The sequence below is a fragment of the Hyperolius riggenbachi genome, chromosome 3 (genome assembly GCF_040937935.1).
Source record: "Hyperolius riggenbachi isolate aHypRig1 chromosome 3, aHypRig1.pri, whole genome shotgun sequence".
NCBI classification, from domain to species: Eukaryota; Metazoa; Chordata; class Amphibia; order Anura; family Hyperoliidae; genus Hyperolius; species Hyperolius riggenbachi.
In genome coordinates, this window is record NC_090648.1 from 144,705,363 (window position 1) to 144,727,977 (window position 22,615).

The 22,615-nt window shown below is 43.8% G+C and overlaps 1 protein-coding gene across 2 annotated transcripts in view; it reads left to right on the forward strand.

Annotated features, from left to right (window-relative positions):
* Window positions 1–22,615, forward strand: part of PIAS1 (protein inhibitor of activated STAT 1) — a 77,316-nt gene that overhangs the window by 39,207 nt on the left and 15,494 nt on the right. For both annotated transcript variants that reach the window (XM_068275043.1, XM_068275044.1), the window contains exons 3-6: window positions 8,954–9,038; window positions 18,651–18,698; window positions 18,809–18,899; window positions 19,028–19,162. In XM_068275043.1, the coding sequence (XP_068131144.1) occupies window positions 8,954–9,038; window positions 18,651–18,698; window positions 18,809–18,899; window positions 19,028–19,162 (359 nt within the window). The remainder of the gene's footprint in view (window positions 1–8,953; window positions 9,039–18,650; window positions 18,699–18,808; window positions 18,900–19,027; window positions 19,163–22,615) is intronic.

Sequence of the window (22,615 nt, forward strand, 5' to 3'; positions counted from 1 at the left end):
TGGGCAAACACTAAACATGACTGGAAGGGCGGGATACTGCTCCTCTGGCCTCTGTTCTCATGGGCCGGAAGCACACTACAGAGGTGGAAGCTTTGAACTGCGGGTTGCCGGGGAGCATAGTGCACTCCACATGGACGAGGGGCTAGAGAAGGAAAGTACTGGTGCCGCCCCCCAACAGCACGCAGCATCACTCCCTTACGGAAGGTTTGTTGTTAAAAATAGTTTCCTGGGTGCTCATTGCTTTTTAAAGTGGACATTTAGTGCAAGTTCTTTGTTGTACAAAAATATGAAGGGTGATCAGAGAACACCCTAGAAATAAAAAGCAACAGGAGCCCCAATGGTGCAGTATGTCACAAGAGATGATCGCTAATAATGTGAAATATGGTTCTCACAAATGAAGGTTGCAGACGGGGAACCATCCACTGTAGACTGGTGGAGATGTACAAACCCGACTCCACTCGTGTATCCAGACCAGCGTTCTTAATTTAAAAAAAAATGGCTAGATGGTTGTGGAAGTGGTCAAGCCGCAACAGACTAAATAGAGCATCCCTCCGATAGAGGGTGGGTAACACGGGGAAAGAAGCACCCAAGGTATGATAAAACTGCATTAAAAACAGCTAAAATGAAAAAGGTGAGGTGGCTTACCTCAATGAAGACAAATTCGTATAACTTTCACCTCTTGCCAACCGCCTAATGCACATTGGCGGTGACAGAGAGGCTCTGTTGATCCTTAACGCCGCCATATGGCGTCATCTAGCAAGGAGCGAAATTTGACGGGCGCTCTCACGAGCGCGAGCTCCCATCACTGTAAACAGCGGGGCACAGCGATCATCTCTGGCAGGCTGTTTTTTTTATTACAAAAATAAACCTTTTTATACAGCGCTGACATCTTGCGCAGCGCTGTACAGAGTATATTGTCTTGTCATTAACTGTCTCTCAGGGGCTCACAAGCTAATACCTGCCATAGCCATATACAGGTCCTTCTAAAAAAAATTAGCATATTGTGATCAAGTTCATTATTTTCTGTAATGTACTGATAAACATTAGACTTACATATATTTTAGATTCATTACACACAACTGAAGTAGTTCAAGTCTTTTATTGTTTTAATATTGATGATTTTGGCATACAGCTCATGAAAACCCAAAATTCCTATCTCAAAAAATTAGCATATCATGAAAAGGTTCTCTAAACGAGCTATTCACCTAATCATCTAAATCAACACCTGCAAAAGATTCCTGAGGCTTTTAAAAACTCCCAGCCTGGTTCATTACTCAAAACAATCATGGGTAAGACTGCCGACCTGACTGCTGTCCAGAAGGCCATCATTAACACCGTCAAGCAAGAGGGTAAGACACAAAAATTTCTGAACGAATATGCTGTTCCCAGAGTGCTGTATCAAGGCACCTCAGTGGGAAGTCTGTGGGAAGGAAAAAGTGTGGCAGAAAATGCTGCACAACGAGAAGAGGTGACCGGACCCTGAGGAAGATTGTGGAGAAGGACCAATTCCCGACCTTGGGGGACCTGCGGAAGCAGTGGACTGAGTCTGGAGTAGAAACATCCAGAGCCACCGTGTACAGGCGTGTGCAGGAAATGGGCTACAGGTGCCGCATTCCTCAGGTCAAGCCACTTTTGAACCAGAAACGGCGGCAGAAGCGCCTGACCTGGGCTACAGAGAAGCAGCACTGGACTGTTGCTCAGTGGTCCAAAGTACTTTTTTCGGATGAAAGCAACGTTTGCATGTCATTCGGAAATCAAGGTGCCAGAGTCTGGAGGAAGACTGGGGAGAGGGAAATGCCAAATGCCTGAAGTCCAGTGTCAAGTACCCACAGTCAGTGATGGTCTGGGGTGCCATGTCAGCTGCTGGTGTTGGTCCAATGTGTTTTATCAAGGGCATGGCCAATGCAGCTAGCTATCAGGAGATTTTGGAGCACTTCATGCTTCCATCTGCTGAACAGCTTTATGGAGATGAAGATTTCATTTCTCAGCACGACCTGGCACCTGCTCACAGTGCCAAAACCACTGGTAAATGGTTTACTGACCATGGTATTACTGTGCTCCAGTGTTCTCCCCAGAATTTTTTTCCAGCCGGGTGCCATGAAATAGTAGCCGGGTGGCATGAAAAAGTAGCCGGGTGGGGCGAGTTGAAAATGCAGGGCAACTGTTCTTACAGCATAGGAGGAGGGGAGGAGGTGAGCCGATGACAGCCAGGTGGTCACCAGATCTAGCCGGGTGGAGCACCCGGCTAAAAGAGCCTGGGGAGAACACTGTGCTCAATTGGCCATCCAACTCTCCTGACCTGAACCCCATAGAGAATCTGTGGGATATTCTGAAGAGAAAGTTGAGACGCAAGACCCAACACTCTGGATGAGCTTAAAGAGAATCTGTTCTCTAAAATTCTTACAATAAAAAGCATACCATTTTATTCCTTATGTTCTCCTGTGCCCCTCTGTGCTGTTTCTGCCACTTTCTGCTGCAATCCTGGTTTGTAATTTAAGTTTTAGGCAGTGTTTACAAACAAAACACTGGCTTCTAACCAGAGTATCATAGGCTGAGAACTAGCTTACTTTGTGACTCATGCAGAGCTTGGAGGGGGTGTGTAAAGCTTCTGCCAATGACAAGCAGTGCTGCACATTCCACACATTCCAGCCTCAGCCCGACAGACACGTCAGAGGAAAGCAGATAAGATTTATTACAGAGACAGTGCAAGTAGGAAAGGCTGCAGTAAGACAGACCACATAAGAACAGTAATAGGAACTTATAGGACAGAAGAAATGAGGCTCAATTTTGTTAGTCTCTTTAAGGCCACTATGGAAGCATCCTGGGCCTCCATAACACCTGAGCAGTGCCACAGGCTGATTGCCTCCATGCCACGCCGCATTGAAGCAGTCATTTCTGCAAAAGGATTCCCGACCAAGTATTGAGTGCATAACTGAACATAATTATTTGAAGGTTGACTATTTTTTTTTTTGTTTTTTTTTTTGTTTTAAAAACACTTTTCTTTTATTGGTCGGATGAAATATGCTATTTTTTTATAGGAATTTTGGGTTTTCATGAGTTGTATTGCAAAATCATCATTATTAAAACAATAAAAGGCTTGAACTACTTCAGTTGTGTGTAATGAATCTAAAATATATGAAAGTCTAATGTTTATCAGTACATTACAGAAAATAATGAACTTTATCACACTATGCTAATTTTTTGAGAAGGGTGTGTATGTATGTATGTAGTGTATGTAACGTAGTTCAGGGCATAATGGGGGGGGGGGGAGGATTTGTGTATAAATATTTTTTATATGTCAGTATTTTTTATTAATAATTTAAAAAAACTAATAGCAGCAGCAATCAAATGGCACCAAAATAAAGCTTTGTGAGAAGAAAATGAGGTAAAATTCAATTGGGTGCTAAAGTTGTATGACCAAGCAATAAACCATTAAAGTTGTGAAGTGCTGAATTGTAAAAAATGGTTTGGTCGCTACGGGAGTACACACCTCTTGTCCTCAAGTGGTTTATATGCCCTAGCAATGCATTTTTGTTGTTAAGGGACACCTGAACTGAGGCATGTAGAGGCTGCCATGTTTATTTCTTTTTAAGCAATACCAGTTGCCTGGCCTTCTGCTGATCTCTTTGGCTGAAGTGGTGTCTGAATCGCAGACCTGAAACAAACATGCAGGTAATCCAGTCAGACCTTAGTCAGAGCACTTGATCAGCATGCTTGTTCAGGGTTGTGGCTAAAAGTACTAGTTAGAGGATTAGCAGGGCAGGCAGGCAATCTGCATTGTTAAAAAGGAAATAAATATGGCAGCCTCCATATCCCTCTCACCTCGGGTTTCCTTTAAATAAACATTAGTTGAGATCTGTTGTACTTCCAACTTTACAAAATGGGTTAGGTGATTAGCCATTCACACAGAGAACTAAAGCAAACAGAATAAATCATCCATATAGTATGACTTAGCCAGCCGTGACCTTGAAATCCAGAGTACTATTGTATAGTTACAGAATCTCCTTGGTCATCCGTAACCAGGGCTGTGGAGTCGGGCAATTTTGGGCATTCTGAATTGGAGTTGGAATTGTTGATTTCATAAACTGAGAAGTCGGATGATTTTCGTACAGAATCCACAGCGCTGTTAAGTATTAGACTAAGGAGTTTGAGCCATTTTGGGTAAACGGAATCGAGTCGTGGTTTCTTAAACTGAGGAGTCAGAAGATTTTTGTACTGACTCCACAGCCCTGTTCATAACTGAGGTGAAAGAACCACTTAATCCTTAGTTATAACCCCCCCCCTCAAGATGCAATTGACATGTTATTTTTAAAGTGGACCTGAACTCTTGCACAGGCCAGAAGGAAAAGTAGAGAAATACACCCCGAATGTGTTTAGAGCATTTAGCCTGTTTACTTCCCCCTCATTTGTGTCTAATCACAAGTTGTAATTTGATCCTCCCCTGTGTCACATGACTGCCTATGGCAGATAAGCGCATTTGAAAGCACAGGCTGTAAACAATGTCTGCTTTCATGAATCCGGAAGTAAAAACTACAAATTTATTTTATAGTTTGTATCGGCAGTAACAAATGCATGTTTTTTGTTTAAAGGCTAGTATTTTGTTGTGTATTTTTTTAGGGCAGAGGCATTCTGAGTTCAGGTCCATTTAAGTGACTAATGCTGGGCATACACGGGCCGATGCGCCCTTATCAATCGAGCCGTTGATGGCTCGATTGATAATTTCCGACAGGTCCGGTGACCCGCCGGATTGATACCCTGCTAGCGGGGAATCGAGCGGAAGATGAGCGCCCATGGGGACGAGTGGGAATCGATCTGTCCGCGCGTGGGATGCGGCGGGAGGCCTCCGGGGTCGACTCGTGTATGCCCAGCATAATGTTCTCATGACTGATGTATTGTTGGTGTATAAAAAAATCTGTAGCTACGACATAATAAATCAGAGACGTTCTTGTATCCTGATGTCTTTTTGTGTTTTTCTCTTGAGACAAAAGACCTCCTAGCTCTCTGTAATGAAAAGAAGTGAAGCTCCAGGACAGTAAAGGCCCATACACACTGGGTACGGCCGTCCCCGCAGCCACGTGGCACGCGCGTGTTGCGGCGACAGGTCGCCCGTGTGTAACGCGCGCCCCCCGTCGGAGCGGTCGCCAGGTGATTGACATGTTCAATCGCCGGCTACAGCTGTCACTGTGACTTCGCTGGAACTGTTGCTAGTCCCGCGTGAGTACGTGGGCTAGCGGCAGGAGACCTACCCGAGTGAATGGAGCATCCGGCCGGGGGATGCTCCATTCACAAACGGCATCCGCCGCGTCTCTGCCTTTCTGGCGAGACGTGTAGACAGCTGTCGCCGGCAGGGAGCTTTCGCTCCCTATTCGCGCAAGCTATGGGGGACAATTAGTATGTAGCTTCAGGGAACACACCAGGCACTTGGTATGACCTTGAATTATAATATGAAATATCCAAAGCCAGTGAAAGCAGGTAAAGTACATAACTCCTTCTCCCAGGTCTTCATATTGGAATGTGTGGAGTACACTTCAGATACCAGGATTGGCTAACCGCTTGTGAGCTGGTCCTGTGTATATTCATGTGTCCAAACTAGAGATGGTCAATGAGATGCTAATAATTTTGAGTTTATGCAAATTTTTGCAGCTTGAAAGCTATTTACTGCATTTGGTCTGGTTCTACGCTATACTATGTGCAGCGCTATGGCAGATGTTGGCACTATATAAATAAAAAAAATAAATAAGCAGCTGTGTAAATGTGCATTAAATTAGCATAAATTCACATCAACACAGTTATTAGCCTCTCATTGACCATCTCTAGATCCAAACATTGGGTTGCTAGAGGTTTTCAGTATTTTTACTGAACAGGTTTTCCTGTGAGACAATAATAATCGTTAAATGATCTTTACAGAGATAGGGCTCCAGGAATGATTCACAATAAATGTGTTCTCTCCCTTCCTCCTCTTTCGCAGCTGTATGACTCCACCCCCTCCTCTGTCTGGAAACAGGATACTTTGAAGACTCAAACAGCAGCGGCAAAATATAGTGGGCACTCATAAAAGTCACTACTAATGGCGTGTAAAATAGTTGATACCTGCTATTTTTGTACATGCTGGGTTTTTGGGAGGTCATCACCGGTGGCCAAATTTACGGATGTATTAAAACAAAACAAAAAAGTATTTGGCTTGAGAAATGCCTTGTAAACTATATGTAAGGAGCACAATTATGCAATGAGTAAAAGTTTCTCGGATCCACTTTAAATATTATTGAATGGATAAACTCTTCTTCTCCGGTTTTGGCCCTTACATGATGGTGAAAGTGCAAATCTGGAATGTATGGTAATCTTGTGGGAGTTGTCATTGCTGTAGATGTGAGGTCATTCTTTAAACTGGCTACAGTTGCTTATTGTGTTCCTTGTTTATCTGCATAGTACAAATATAAACATTGCTAATGTCAGAATAGTGGTGTTGGTGCTCAGTGTTCTTTCTTGGTTTGATATCCTTTCATGGCCAAAGCTCTGTTATCTTCATAGAGCAGTGCATTTGGTAACAGCATAGTCACAGCAACGTTTTCTGGAATTTTATAGCCAGCTACAGTTGGAATGATGACTGGATGGAGGGTAAAATCTTTTTACTGCATTTTCTTCTTAGAACGGAATGGATTTCTATATCTCTAGTTTATGTAGATCAGAAAAGCCAGGGTATGAGTAATCATTTTTATAGTAAGACTGAACGTCCATTATTTGTAATTCTACAATTTCATAAGGTGCTGATATGGGTGAATGTTTGTTCTAAAAATCAGTGCTTATTCTTACCTTCTAGGCTTCTGCATTGCTAGAATTATGGCTTTTCCCAAGTTTTTTTTTTTTTTTTTTCCCTTGGCACCCTTCCCTTCCTAATCACGAGCTGCCCCAAATCAATTGCTCGCCCACCCTGCATTGGTGCAGAAGACACCAGGGGGCCAGGATAAGCACTTGAGGCACGTACACACACGCCATACTGCCGCAAATGACGGGTCCGTCAGACCCTCCCGCTGGGCGGACTTTCAGCTGACTGTAGCACGTGTACGCGCTGTCGGCATACCGATAAGGCTGTTTCTGAACGATCCGCTGAGCGTCAGCAGATCGTTTAGAAACAGCCTTATCCGTATGCCGACAGTGAGTACACACGTGCTACTGTCGGCTGAACGTCCGTCCAGCGGGATGGTCTGACTGACCCGTCGTTTGCAGTGGTATGGCGTGTGTACGCACCTTTAGAGCCAGGAGAGCAGAAGGAACTTTGGCCCAGTCTAGCCTTATTGAAGAAATGTATTTGGGCCATGAGATTTTGACTTTTAAGGCCATTGGATAGACTAGCAAATACTTCTTTCACACCCCCCCCCCCCCCTCCCACTGATGCAAGTTTGGAAAAGGACAAATTCTTTGCAGTATAGAGTCTCCTACAAATCTTTGCTGTATTTTGGCTGACATTTACAGCATGTTTGTCCAGACAACTCCCATCCTCTGCACCCGTGTCTTTTACTATTGGCCACATTGGATATTTTTAAACAGATTTGCTGTTTTATTGTTCAACATTGGGAAGCGTTCTACTCTCCCCCTTACCCCCTGTAGTACAATACATGCTCAGCACACACCCATGTAAAGTACCCATGTTTGTACTGGGATCACTGCAACTGGAAATATGACAATTGTGTAGTTTAGGCCTCGTTTCCACTTCTGCAGTGCTGGTAACCTATTTAGTAACCCACTGTGTGTGCGACAAGAAAGGACATCAGAAGTGCCTAGACTGCACTGCTTGTTTCCATCCATGCGTTGCAATTCTGTGCGATATTGCTGCTGTTTTCGTGCATTTTTGTGCAAACGCAGTGTGATCCCATTCTTCATAAATCCCTTCATTATAAATGAATGGGATCTGTACTGCATTGGAAAGCAACACAAGTGCTGTGCCTACTATATATAATGCATGGTCGCCTGTGTTGCAAGCAGTGCACAAGTGGAAACAAGACCTTACTATTCTCCCCTCCCCCCCACCTGGCAAGGGTGATAATGTAGTGGAGGAAGATGGCCTGCTCTAGCTCAGCTCACTGTAGATCTGTTAATTGTTGCTGACAAAATTATAGGAATTTTAAAGATAAATGCAAAAGTCAGCAACATAAAACATTTTAAAAAAAAGTGTTGTAAAATATGCGGATAAAACTAAACCTGAACGAAGGGCTTCAGCGCCCATCTTTCAACTTAAAAAACAGTTGTATAATTGTATGCAAACTTGTATTCTAATATTACAGATATATACTTTGTAGATCTGTCCATTGTTAGAATGGTTAGAGAACCAGGAAATCTTGGATTGGTAATTTCATTTACTAACCTTTAATCTGCTCTTATGTTTTTAATGTTTGTAAGCCATACTGTTCTTGTTGCTTTTCAATGAAAATATTATACAAATATTGTAAGGCCCCACATGGGTGTTCTTAGCTTTACTGCATCTGCTGGTAGCATAGATGTTGCACTTGGGGCAGAAATAATTGTGGAACCTGGCTGAGTTTATTCTGCATGTAATGTGTAACAGTTACTCCCAGAATCTAGCTATGCATTTAGGTGCATTAAAACAAATCGCACAGGAATGTAGTGGAAATATGAAAGCATATACGCTTATAGCTGGAGAGAGCGGTTGTCTTCTACATGTGTACGGTGCATTATCAAACCTTGGTTTTTTTGTTCGGTTTTTTTTTTTTTACTACTCTTCACATCCTGTGACTTTTTTTTTTTTTTTTTTTATAGTTTACCGTCCCTGTTTCTTTAAATTAACCCTTCCCATATATCCAGAGCTGTGTAGATAGAGATCATAGATGACGTAGATGTTTTGCCTTGCAGATGGGTAGTTTTCATTAAAAAGTGACTAGAAATGTACAATGCCTTTTATTAAAATCTTGGTGCTTCTTCCCTGTCCTTGTGTCTGCAGCCTCCGATAACAGCCAGCGATTTCAAGAAACATGCTTCGCGTTTGCATTAACTCCACAACAAGTCCAGCAAATCAGCAGCTCAATGTAAGTCTCCTCTCCCCTCCCCCACTTCCAGCCTCTCTCTCCCCTCCCCCACCTCACGCCTCTCACTTGGCAACTGTGCTCAGCCTATTGAAATCTGTGCATGATGGGGGCTAGAGTTACATCTGTGGCTGATAGGAAAGTAAGTGTTGTATTGGCAGAAGGGTTTGAAGTGGGTGATCTGGACTGTTAACTGCCAGATCTCTTTCACTTCACTGTGTTTACCCTGCTGGCAGCAATTCATCCTAGTTTTGTTGTTTTTTTTTTTTTTTTTTTTCTTTTTCCTCTTGCACAAATTGACTAAACAGGAAACTGCTCTACATTATTTAAACAAGTTATTCTGCAAGTGTAACCGTTGAGCTCTTTGCCGTTATGGATATTGTTAATCTTTAACAACATCTGAATCTGTATTGGAGAATGAAATCCCCAGAGGCAAAATTAAAAGTAACAGATCTCTGGAGTCAACTCTGAACCTGGTGGAAATGTCCCTATGGGTGTGCCATCGAAAGAATTGGTGTGGTCTATATTCTAAGCTGGGTTATAATCTGCAAGCTTAATGCTGGGAATTAATACACCATAATTTTTTTTTTTCCAGCAGATAGATGGTTCAGTAGCTAATTTCCGACATGTCCGATCTTATTTTCGAACATTTTTTCTGATCGATTTCTCGTAGAAGTGAATGGGAAAGGATAAGAAAATCGATTGAAAATAAGATCCGACAGTAAATCGACTGAAAAATCTCATTGTGTATTCCCAGCATTAGGCCTCTTGCTACATACTGTTGAACTGTGTACTCGGCAAGCAGTTGCCAGGCAGCGGCAAGCAGTTGCCAGGCAGAGGCAAGCAGTTGTGAGAGTTCACTGCCTCTTAACTGCCCATGGATTAAAGTGAACTTTCAGACTAAAAATCTACTCAGCAGCACTGAAAAGGCATGGTGATTATTTAAGTTTCACAGCATCAGAACTTTGTTTTTATTACCAAAGCCTAATTATTGGCTGTACAGATGCTAAGCTCCGCCCCATCAAAGAAAACTGCCCGGGCATTTTTCCCCTGATGCTGTGCAAAGCATGATGGGATTTCCTAGGATGTTCTCGTTGCCTAGCAACTGGGAGGGGTGATCAGGACACAGGACAGTTGGAACTGTCATGCTCCCAGTCACCTTTCAACCAAAAAGATGGCTGCCCTAAACCTTTGCCTGTTCTTTTAAAACAGGGTAGGTAAGATATTATATTGCCTATCTATTTTAATTAACATAACTAATGTAACTTAATGACAGTATGTTTGTTTAGGCTGAAGTTCCTCTTTAAGGGATAGTTCACACTAGGTGCTCTGGTAACATTGTGCTGATTGCCGGCAATCAGCAAAAACGTTGTTCTTCACTGTACAGAAAAGTGATTTTAGAGTGATTGTTTGATTCTTTAACTTTGAAATGCAATCACTCCAAAAATGCTTCATGCACTTGTTTGAGATTTCAGTAAATCACTAATTACTGGTGATCACTACAGTGTGAACACTTCCAGTGACTTGCATTAGCAGCAGCACTTTGCTGATCTCCGGCGATCAGCAAAGCACCCAGTGTGAACTAGCCCTATTCTCTGAGCTTCAGCGGCAGAGCGCTGGGGGGAGCAGTATAGCAACAGAGGCTGGGCACTATATGCAGACCCAGCCTCTGTGTGCTGATAGCATTCTTATGCTGGGAATATACGGTTTGTTTTGTAACTGATTAGATGGCTCGATAATTTCCGACGTACGATCTCCCTTTCAATTGTTTTACTGCTCAATTTCTGATAGAAGTGAATGGAAAAAGATAAGAAAAATTAGAGAAAGATGAGAATCGAGAGATGAAATCGGGCGGCAAAAACGATCGAGAGCAAAAACGCACGGCAGAAACGAACCGTGTATTCCCAGCCTTATAACCCACCTCGGGTTCTCTTTAATTTTGGCTGTGAAGCCTTTGGCACGCATTTACCAAAACAAGGCTTTCCAGCAAGCTCCATAGGGATGTCATGCACTCCAGTTCTCAAGGTCCTCACACATTTTTGGCACAGCTCAAATTATGTAATTGATGGAACTGAGTCAGGAAAGGTGTGGTTCATCAAGTAGGACACATTTCTCTACTTCTCTGTACACCTTAAAGCGTTATCGTCACCATAAAAAATCTAATTTCAACAGCACAACAGCAATTGGTCTGAGTGTATTAAGTGATAAAGATGCTAAGCCTGCATTCAAAACTTTCAAAACTTTTTCTGCTGTTATGATTTGGAGTTATCACATACTTAAGGAACACTGGCCCTTTAGTAGTCGTGCCAAATAATTGCATGCTGGGGTTCTTTTTATCTATAATCTATTCCTCCTCTTCCCTTTATTTCCCCGCCAGCTTCTTATCTGAAACCTAATCCCCTACTCACTTGTGTTTACAAGCAAGGCTGAGGCAACTCAGTGATTGGAGGAGACAAGAAAAAAAGTAAAGGGCAGAAATGACATCATGAGTTAGCCTTAACTGTGGGCAAAAGACATGGCCCCCACCAGGAACAGAATTCTCGTAATTTACTATATAGTATTCACTGAAATCAAAACGTGGACAGTATAATACATGTGTTATGTAAGTAGATCAAGTATTTATCTACTTATATATGTGGTTTTTTTTTTTCCCTGGCATAGTATGGCTGATCCTACTGCTTTAAACACTAGCATGGCTATGGCCCTTGTGGGCTGGAGTTTGACACCACAGCACTAGACCCTTAGAGCCCTTTTCCACCAGCGCGTTTGTGCTGGCTGAATCGGAAAGACGCAAACCGCTAGCGATTTTACAATCGCTACGGCTTGCTTTTTAACATAGGAATCGCGGTAGGTCATTTCCACTACCGCGATTCGTTTTTGACGGGAACGCGAACGCACGGCGGAGCGATACTTGCCGTGATTTTGCTATGCAGTGCCTAGCATAGCAAAATCGCAGCCGCAAACGTCGGAGGATCGCCGGGTAATTGCGATTCAGCAATCGCTAGCGTTCAGCGTGAACGCTAGCGACTGCTAGTGGAAAAGGGCCCTTAGGCTGGTTTCACAGTTGGATATTACAGGCGCACGTTAAGCTCAACACACACCATACAATCTTGGTTGTACAGATTTACCAAATCTATGTAGTATAAGGCCCCGTTCACACTTGCGTTTTGGCAAGTAAACAGGCCGGATCCTGATCGGATCCTGACCGGATCGGATCCTGACCTGATCCTGATCAGAACCGTACGGTTCCGATCCGGATCCGGTCCGTTTGTATCAGGCATGCATCAGGCTGCCATCCGGATCCGTGGGCAAAAAATAGTTAAATATAAATAAAAAAAAATGTTCGGGTCAGCAGAAGGTGCACATGTACAATCAGGTTCCTCCGCTGTAGGCATCACCTCCACCTCCGATATTCTGCCAAACAGCTCCAGCACGTCTGTCACTGCTGCTCCACTCCAGACATGCTTGGCCCATGTGCCCTCATCCGAAATGGCCGCTTGCATACGCATAGGAAGTGGGGTAGAACGTTGGTTTTTGTAGGCAGTGTGTTCTGTGCCTTCCGTTTCCCATTGGTTTCTGTGTTCCTGATGGTGCTGTCAGGCTCCGGTCAGGATGCGTGAGCCGGAGATCCGGACACAAAAAATAGCGCATGTTGGAAAAGAGTCCGGAGTCCGGGTCCGGCTCCGTACTGTACGGAACGTACGTATGTGAACGTCCGCATAGCCTTTGCATTGCTATGCGGAACGTACGTTCCGTTTGTACAGTATGCGGTCCGGATCAGATCCGGAAAATCCGGATAGGGAACGCTAATGTGAACCGGGCCCTTAGGCTCAACACACACCATACAATCTTGGTTGTACAGATTTACCAAATCTATGTAGTATAAGGGCCAACAGATTGAAAATACCTTGAATGATTAATTGGATAAGCTCTTATACTACATGAAAGTGGTAAGATTGAACAACCAAGATTGTATGGTGTGTGTTGAGCCTTAGAGCAGCCTGTAACGCACCCCACCGCACAGCAATGAAAAATCAATCGGCTGTTCAGTGCCCACGTTGCGTTACTTAGTAACGCTGCACCATAAGACAACGTACTGCATGCAGTACTTTATAAGCGGCAGAGCCGCGCTAGACTGCTTGCACATGCTCAGTAACGTTGGGGAGGAGTGGAGAGCGGCCAGGCACATGGCTAGCTAATATTCACTGCACTCAGTGACGTGCAGTGTTTACTTCCTGGAGCGGCCGCTCTGTGCGGCGATTGGCCGGGCGGGACCACGTGATGCCGCATGCGTCCAAGAGTACGCATCACGGCATCACGGACGCCAGAGTGAGCTGCACAACGCGGCTCACTCTGACGTCCACAGCAGAGAGCACCAGGCGTTGCGTTAGGGGCACGTTATGCGACCATAGCGTCCCCTAAAACGCAATGTCCCGGTGTGAAACCAGCCTTAAAATCGACACCCAAGATGGGATGTAATTTTGCTTGCTCAACGATGCCAGCATATTGAATTATACAATTTGTTTGTGTAACCCTTTTAACACTGTGCTAACGGCATGCTACATTTCTGCTGTGAGGTCATTAAAGCCCATCTAAATTAAAAAAAATAAATTAAAAAAAATGGTAGTAATAGTTCAGCAGCACTGCTAGTGTAACGGCTCCTGCTGGCTTTTCCATGTGGTACTCGGTTAAAGGAATACGATCAATGCCCAAGTGTTCTAAAATGACGATGTACAAATAATGTCCAAGTAGGTGTGTAAATATTTTCCTACTTTTCATGTTACATATCAGAGGCAAAAGCTTTAACTTATTGAGGGTAGGATTTAGCTTTATTGGGACAAATAAATTGCAGAAGGGGGTGTCTGCTTCAGTGCACAGCCAGTGTTGCATATCAGACTACAGAGTATTTTTCTCTGAAAGCAAAAACCGTATCAAAAGCTGTGACAGTTACAAATGTTAACAAGTTACATTTCCTCTGCTATCTTCACACACTTTCGTCAAACACGGGACACAGAAGCTGCAGCTGTTTGGAGCTTTCTCACTCTCACACACAGTTGCACACAGGGTTAACTGATGAAGTGTGAAGGGAATTTCCCCTTATGGCTCATTCTGCTGTCCGTTTTGGTGTCAGTAAAATGTAAAATTATTTTGATAACCGTAAACAGAGGTTGCCAGTGAAATGTATACACCAGTACTTAGCAGCACTTCGCAAACAATTCCTATCTCAATTGAAAAATAAAAAAAATTGATAGTGTTCCTTTAAGTGGCCTCCACTTTTCAGGCCAGTCCTAGCTCCTGCAGACTTGACATTAGGCAGCATCTGGAATGGGAGGAGGCCACTCACACACCACAATTCTATCCAGTTAACGTGCCAGAATGGTTTTGGAGTACCACGGGAAACCCACACACAGTATGCGTATAGTGTCCTGGGACTCCAGCTCTGCAGGGTGCCAGCCACTTAGACTGTGCCACATTTAGAGCTAGAGTTGCATTAGTGTCAACATTCTGTTGCAAGGTGAGATCCTGGATATGCAGCAAAATTCTTTCTGCTGCAACGGTTTTTAAATGTTAAGGTTCTGCTGTGTCTCCCTCGCTTCCAGGAACATTAGATTTTCATTATTGGTCAGGGCCGACTTGTAAAGCTTCCTGAGTCAAAAAATATAAAATACAGTTTAACAAATTTAGCTCCGTACATGTCGCACAAAATTGTGTATTTTATACGTGTATACATCCCCATCTGCATGTCGCTAAATTATAATCTGTACTTAGGGCCTGAGCCCACTGACGCAGCTGTGTCTGCTTTTCAGTTACACATCAATGTTACAGATGATGAAAAGCGGACACAACTGTGTGTGTTTGCTCGGGCCCCTACTGAGTGCTTTACTAGGAACTACTGGCTAATCGTGACTGCAGCGGAATGCATAGAATCATGGCGATACAAGTTAAGCCCAATCTATACGATACGATTCTTTGTACGATTCGATTAAGACTCTATTTACAATCCGATTAAATCCGACATGTCCGGGACTCGATTCAATTCAATTTGCCATTGTTGTGCAATGGCAAATCGAATTGAATCGAATCCCGATAGGACATGTCTGATTTAATCGGATCGTAAATAGAATCGTACAAAGAATCGTATCGTGTGGATTGGGCTTTAGAGATTTCAGTGTTCACCTCAAAAAAAAGTGATCTCAGTGGTTTTAACTGCCATGGCGTTTGTCAGCCAGGCTTATTTGAACACTTCTGTAACTGCTGATTTCCTGTGATGTGTATGCATTCAGTCTCTAGAGTATACTAAGAATAGTACAAACATCTAGTGAACTACTGTTCTGCAGACAGAAATGTTTTCATGAGAGATCGGGGAATGGCTAAATTACTTTGGGAGGACAATTTTATATATGCATTTTAAATCCTGTGTTATGTTAATGTTACTATTACTTTCATCATAATACATGCAGTGAGGCCTAGTGCACACCAGAGCGGTTCGGAAGCGTTTTCAGATCCGATTGCGGATGTGGAAATGCTAGGGTAATGTATTTCAATGGGGTGGTGCACACCATAGTGGGTGGCGTTATGCAGAAACGCATACTCCCGGGCTGCTGCAGATTTTGGATTGCGAAGGAGTTTCTGCCTCCAATGTAAAGTATACGAAAACCGCAAACCGCTCTGAAAAAACAGCAGTTCAGAGCGGTTTTGCAGGCATTTTTGTTACAGAAGCTGTTCAGTAACAGCTTTACTGTAACAATATCAGAAATCTTCTACACCAAAAACTCTTCCCAAAACCGCAAAATGGTAGGTGAAACGCTACAGAAAAATAAGAGTTTCAAAATCTGCTAGCATTTTGCGGATCTGCTAGCGGTTTTTGGTGTGCACCAGGCCCATGGGAGCAAAGTGCGCAGCAGTGCGTTAAAATTATAGTATATATTGCACAGCCACATGCATAGTAATGGATAGCGTTGCCATACGTAATTTGTCTGAAAATGCAAGGTGTGTAATGAGTCCTTACTCAAGTAGACATTCTTTCCAACTGGTGAGCAGAAAGGTATGTCACTATGCACAATATATGAAATCCTACGCCGTCCCACTCCTGTCATTTGTGGACTTGAACAATCTAGCCTAGTCTGATTGAATCATTCTGCAAAGACAGGACAGTGTAAAGGCAGCCATACATCATGTGGTGCAGCAATGTCAGCATGCACCACGATGGCAAGGCAGTGCAGCCATGTCGGCATGCACCACAATGGCAAGGCAGCGCAGCCATGTCGGCATGCACCACAATGGCAAGGCAGCGCAGCCATGTCGGCATGCACCACAATGGCAAGGCAGCGCAGCCATGTCGGCATGCACCACAATGGCAAGGCAGCGCAGCCATGTCGGCATGCACCACAATGGCAAGGCAGCGCAGCCATGTCGGCATGCACCACAATGGCAAGGCAGCGCAGCCATGTCGGCATGCACCACAATGGCAAGGCAGCGCAGCCATGTCGGCATTCACCACAATGGCAAGGCAGCGCAGCCATGTCGGCATGCACCACAATGGCAAGGCAGCGCAGCCATGTCGGCATGCACCACAATGGCAAGGCAGCGCAGCCATGTCGGCATGCACCACAATGGCAAGGCAGCGCAGCCATGTCGGCATGCACCACAATGGCAAGGCAGCGCAGCCATGTCGGCATGCACCACAATGGCAAGGCAGCGCAGCCATGTCGGCATGCACCACAATGGCAATGGATTGTTCCCACTACCCTGCGGGAGGAATGTTGAGACTCCAGGCTGCTCTGAGAGCAAAAGGCGGCCCTACACAGTAGTAGTGTTCAGAAATAAGTGACTTGCATGCAAATTATTTGCAGTTCAGAACTAGGCAAGCCAAAACAGCAGAAATGCAGTGTAAGGCCTCTTTCACAGTGGGACGTTGTTTGATGCAACGTTCAAGTTGCACAACGTGCCCCTAACGCAGCGCATGTAGGTTATGAAATTGGACGTTATTTTGCACTGCGTTATGTCTCTCGGTGCGCCGTTTTCGTTGCATACTGATGGAACGAACACGGCGCATGCGTCACATTTAAGAAGAAAAACATTGCTGAGCTTGTGCAACACACATAACGCAGCAGATACATTGCTAAACGCACAGCATGCAGCACTTTTTAATAACTCTACGCGTTACACACTAACGCAACGTGTGCACTGTGAAAGTCGCAGAGTTTGCATTGCTGTGCATTACTCTGCGTTAAAGTATTTTATAACGTGCAACTTTAACGTCGCACTGTGAAAGAGCCCTAAAAGAGAATGGGAAAAAGCAGTCCCTTTAGTGCAGCCCATTAACGCTGCAATATTCTCCTCCGATGTGATCATTCAATCAGATTTGCGGGATTAAGTAATCGGGAGGTAATTAGCGATTGTTCCCATAAATGGTGGATAACGCACATGCTCTCTCCAGATATGATCATAAAACCCAACATATTCTTTATTGGAATCGACCATAGAATCCCACACACACCATTGTACCAATTGGAATGGAGAATGAAGCTTTTTGTGTCGTTTCCATAAAAACCTTGTGGTCCTGTGAACTAGAAATTAGACACTTTTTTTTTTTTTAAGTGACTCTGTAACAAAAATTACGTTTTTTCTACCATCCTACAAGTTCCTAAACCTATTCTAATCTGTTCTGGCTCACTGCAGCACTTTGTACTATCACGGTCTCTGTAATAAATCAATGTATCTTTCCCTTGTCAGACTTGTCGGCCTGTGTCTGGAAGGCTGCCAACTCTTCCGTGCTGGTCTGTTCCTCTATGCACACTCCAGTGTGTGTTTTATTTACATAAGCCAGCAGCTTCTCTGCTATCTTATCAGTGATAGAAGAGAGCTGGTTAAAAAACCTCCTCTGTAAGGCTGTGAAAGTAGCTGGCTGACACATACTGAGGAATTAAAAACACAGGCACATGCAGAGCTGTCTGCAGGCAGCCTGTAATGTTCAGTGCATGAGAGAAGAAGGGGACAGAAGGTAAACACACAAATGATCTTTTGAGATTCAGAAGGAAAGCTGTATACAGCCTGCTTGTGTATGGATGTATTTTCTATGTGTGGACATACTGTACATCAACCTACTTCCTGTTTTGGTGGCCATTTTGTTTATAAACAAACTTTTTAAAACTGTTTTTGACTACTTTTAATGGGGCGGGGAGCGGCGAAATTGTGACAGAGGGTAATAGGAGATGTCCCCTAACACACTGGTATGTTTACTTTTGTGCGATTTTAACAATACAGATTCTCTTTAATGAAACCTAGTTTGGAATTCTAACTCTTACCCACTCCCCTTTAAAAAGCCCCAAAGACTTTTTTTTTTTTTTTTTTTCGGTCAATGTTCCAACGCATTTCCCTTTTGGGCAGGACATGATGTAATCCTGGCAGATAAGGGCTCAGGACAGCAACAGAAATCTAACAGAGGCTTCAGCTCTTTATCACTCTATTCAATACTAACCTTTCCTTTTTTTTTTTTTTTTTTTACCTTTGTGTGGAAAGCCTATTAACATGTACTGGTATTCTTCTGTAGTATGGAATTTCCTAAAGTTCTTAGTGTTTTTATTTTATTTTGCCTTGTTTTTATCATTTCAGGGATATTTCTGGAACAAAATGTGATTTCACAGTTCAGGTGCAGCTCAGGTAAGATTCCACAACACCTGATTTTGTTTTTCCACATTGTCATGAGAAATCAGCCCACAGATTGTAATGCTGTTGTCCCTTCTTTAGTAATGCTGTTATCCCTTCTTTAGGTTCTGCTTATCAGAAACCAGTTGCCCACAAGAAGACCATTTTCCACCAAACCTGTGTGTAAAAGTAAATGGGAAACCCTGCAATCTGCCAGTAAGTATTGCCCATTACTGATGCTCAGTCTGCTTTATGTAGCATGTGCTGCCATGGTTTGCTCCCGTGTAGTGCACAGGAGGCTCTTCACTTTATATTAAGGTTTCCTTCAATCTCTGCTCTTGCAGGGTTATCTACCACCAACCAAAAATGGGGTTGAACCAAAGCGACCAAGCCGACCAATCAATATTACCTCACTTGTACGTCTATCTACAACTGTTCCCAACACCATTGTTGTATCATGGACAGCAGAAATTGGACGTGTAAGTATGACCTGTGATGGACTGTAATGCTTGTTCTCTCTTGGTACTCTAGAATAATAGACCATTGGGGCTTTGAAAATAAAATTAAAGTGGATCCTACAAAGTAACATTTTTATTTATAAAGTGCTAACATGATGAGCAGCGCTGTACAATAGATAAGAAAGGCAATACTACACCAAACAAGACAACACAGGGATATTACAATGTTAATCACTTGCATACCGGCAGTCTCTGGCCCCTTAAAGTGGATCCAAGATGAACTTTTACTCATTGCATAATTGTGTTCCGTTCCTATTGTTTATAGGGCATTCCTCGAGCCAAATACGTTTTTGTTTTTGTTTTAATACTCTCCCTATAAACTAAACAAGCCTCACCCACAGCTTTTCAGAGTGCTTTGGCATTTTCAGACAGTAGCAAGGGCTCATGGGAGCTCAGTCTGGGCAGGAGGAGGGGGAGGTATTAATAGGCAGGAGGGGAGGAGGAGGGGGATTAGGTTTTTTTTCACAGGCTGAGTGCTGAAGATGCAGATAAGCCTGCCTCTGTGTAATGTTTACAAACATGGCTGCTGTCATTGTATCACATGAAGAAATAATCATATTCTATTGAAGCTGTCTGCAGCTAGATTTACTGTGTAAACTATCTAAACTTTAGATAAGATATATATATATATACATACATACATACATACATACATACATACATACATACATACATACATACATACATACATACATACATACATACATACATACATACATACATACATACATACATGTTACTTGTTATAGTTAGTTTTTCATCTCTATTCCGCTTTAAGGACCAGAGACTGGTGGTGGGGCTTATTGATGAGTCACCGCCGGTCACGACTCGCCCATTGCCGCATGCCACTAGCTCTGCCGTCATTATGGCAGCAGAGCTCTGTGAGACCATCAGGAGCCGATATAACTGGCTTCTGACACTGTCCTAAATGTGAGCCAATGGGATTGGATCACAGTGAAAACGAGGTCAGGAGCCAAAGAAATTGGCTCCTGACTGGCTCACGGAGCTCTGCCGTCATAGCGATGGCAGAGTGACGGGCCTGCGGCGATAGAGATCAGCAAGAGGGGTGGGTCCGTGTGACACGGTAATTGAAATCTATGCCCTGGCAGGAATAAGCAGCCACAAACTGGGCGCAGATTTAAAATAACGCGATCCGGAAGAGGTTAAACAATGGTGTGCAGATGCAAGGTAGGGATAAATTATAGCAGAGAAGTCACTGAGTCCATACGGGAGTACACAGGGAGGAGGTGTTCATCCTACCCAAGCAACCTCTTCCGCATACCCCTTTTCAGGCAAAGCTACAATAAAACCTGTCCTCATGTTTTCTGCAGTCATTCATTTCAGCTCTCCCCGACCCCCCCCCCCCCCCCCCCCTTCGCCTATACCTCCATGTTTGAAGCTAGATGAGCCATACCTTCACAGCTAACAATTGTTTTTCCTGTGAATGTTTCAGCTTTTGTTTGCATCCATAATTGCACATGTATGTAACTGATTTTGTGTACCGTTCTATGCGGGGTAATAGAGCTCCATTAATCTTAGTCGTAACATGGTTGGGCAGATCTGTTTGGACAATTGTACATTTTGGATTAATTTTCCTGTGGTCCCTGCAAGTATTGATGAGATGGCTGCACATGCATCTGATACCACATCTGCAGGAGAAATCTTATGCCGGGAATGCATGGTACGTTTCTACCGCTCGATTATGCCGCAGGATCGATTCCCACTCGTCCACGCGGGCGATTCTCTTATCTTCTGCTCGTTTTCCTTATCTTTTTCCATTGTCCCGTCAGCGGTATCGAGCGCGGAATCGATCCGGCGGATGATCAGACCTGTTGGAAATTATCAATCGAGCCATCTTAATGGCTCGATCGAGCGGTACAAACCGTGTATTCCCAACATTACAGTGCCCATTAAACTGACCATTTATCAGTAGTTTCAGATCGGTCTGCAGGAGATTTTCAATATGTAGCAAATACTATCATTTTGATCTGTCATGAATATTGATTTTTGTTGTTGTTTGGGCTTGGTACAAGTTGGAACTGACATAGGGAATGGAAACTAGACACCAGATAGCAGCAGAGCCTAAAGCAGCCCATACACTCAGCCGATTTTCTGGCCGACCGATCGATCGCGATCGATCGATCGCTCGATCGATCGCAAATCGGTTGGCCAATCGACCGATCGACGGCCGATTTCGATCGATTTCGATGGATTTCCATCGAACTAGCAGGGTGGAAAATTTAGGTCGATCTGATGAGATTGCTTATCAGTTTGCATTGGCCTTAATGGAAATCTGATGGCAAAAAAATGCCATCAGATCGAATTTCAACAGATTTCAAACTGAAATCTATTGGAATTCTATCCTGGTAAAAAATGTTCTAAAAACGCATCAGATAGATCATCAGATGCATTTCTTATCTGTCTGCTGCCAATCTGACGAGTGTATGGGCACCTTTAGTGTGCAGACATACCTTTTATCACAGAGAGAGCACTGTTGGTTTGCAAACCAGTGGGGGTTGGGTGAGAGCAAGCCATTTGTTTGAATAGTATGCTGATTCCTTCATTAGGATCAAGGTGGTATGTGATGTGTTTGATGTGTGCACAGTTCCTGATAAGTATGTTTGTTTTTACTTGATAAGGATCCCCAGACTATTTCATTAGGGATCAGCAAGGCCTTCCAACAATATCCTGCGCCTGAATCATGTAAGATAATTATGTCTACCCTATTGTGGGGGAGCCAGTAGTGACAATGTGACACCAGGAACAAACTATGATTCACTACTGTCTGCTTGACATATAAACTTTATTAAATACTGTACACATACTATACCCAACCCATTAAAAGAGCAGTACTGCGGTGCAAGCCTAAGCTAAACACAGCCGGCTGTGTCACATACACGGATCTCCACTGCATACAGCCACACTTCCACACTCACTGATGTTTATACTCCCGGGAGTTTTTATGAAACAGTCTGCATGCAGCAAGCTAGAGTCACATAGCACCAGGAGGTCAGTGGTTAGTCATGCAGGGGCTGTAGCCAGATTGTTAGTGCAGCAGTTCCACGTTAATGGCTGGCATGTGCCTCATCAATGTTTTCATGCAGCGTTAATGGTGCTGGTGCTTCGTCTGACGAAGGCCGGTGGGCGGCCGATACTAGTGATGCTGGGGCAGTGCGGTGACGTCACATCCGGGTCTCGAACAGCGAGACTGTGAACAGCAGGAAGCGTGATTCATAGCGCAAGTATGCCGGCATCTGTATACCCATGACAGCGGAGTGGACTAAGCAGGACACAGAGCGCACCACGGGAGACTGCTGAGCAGTTACAGCGAAGTGGGACATTGCGTAGGAGGTGGTGAGAGCCCTCAGTGGCAACCCATATTATGCTTTATGCGCTCGATGCAAGTTTTGTCCA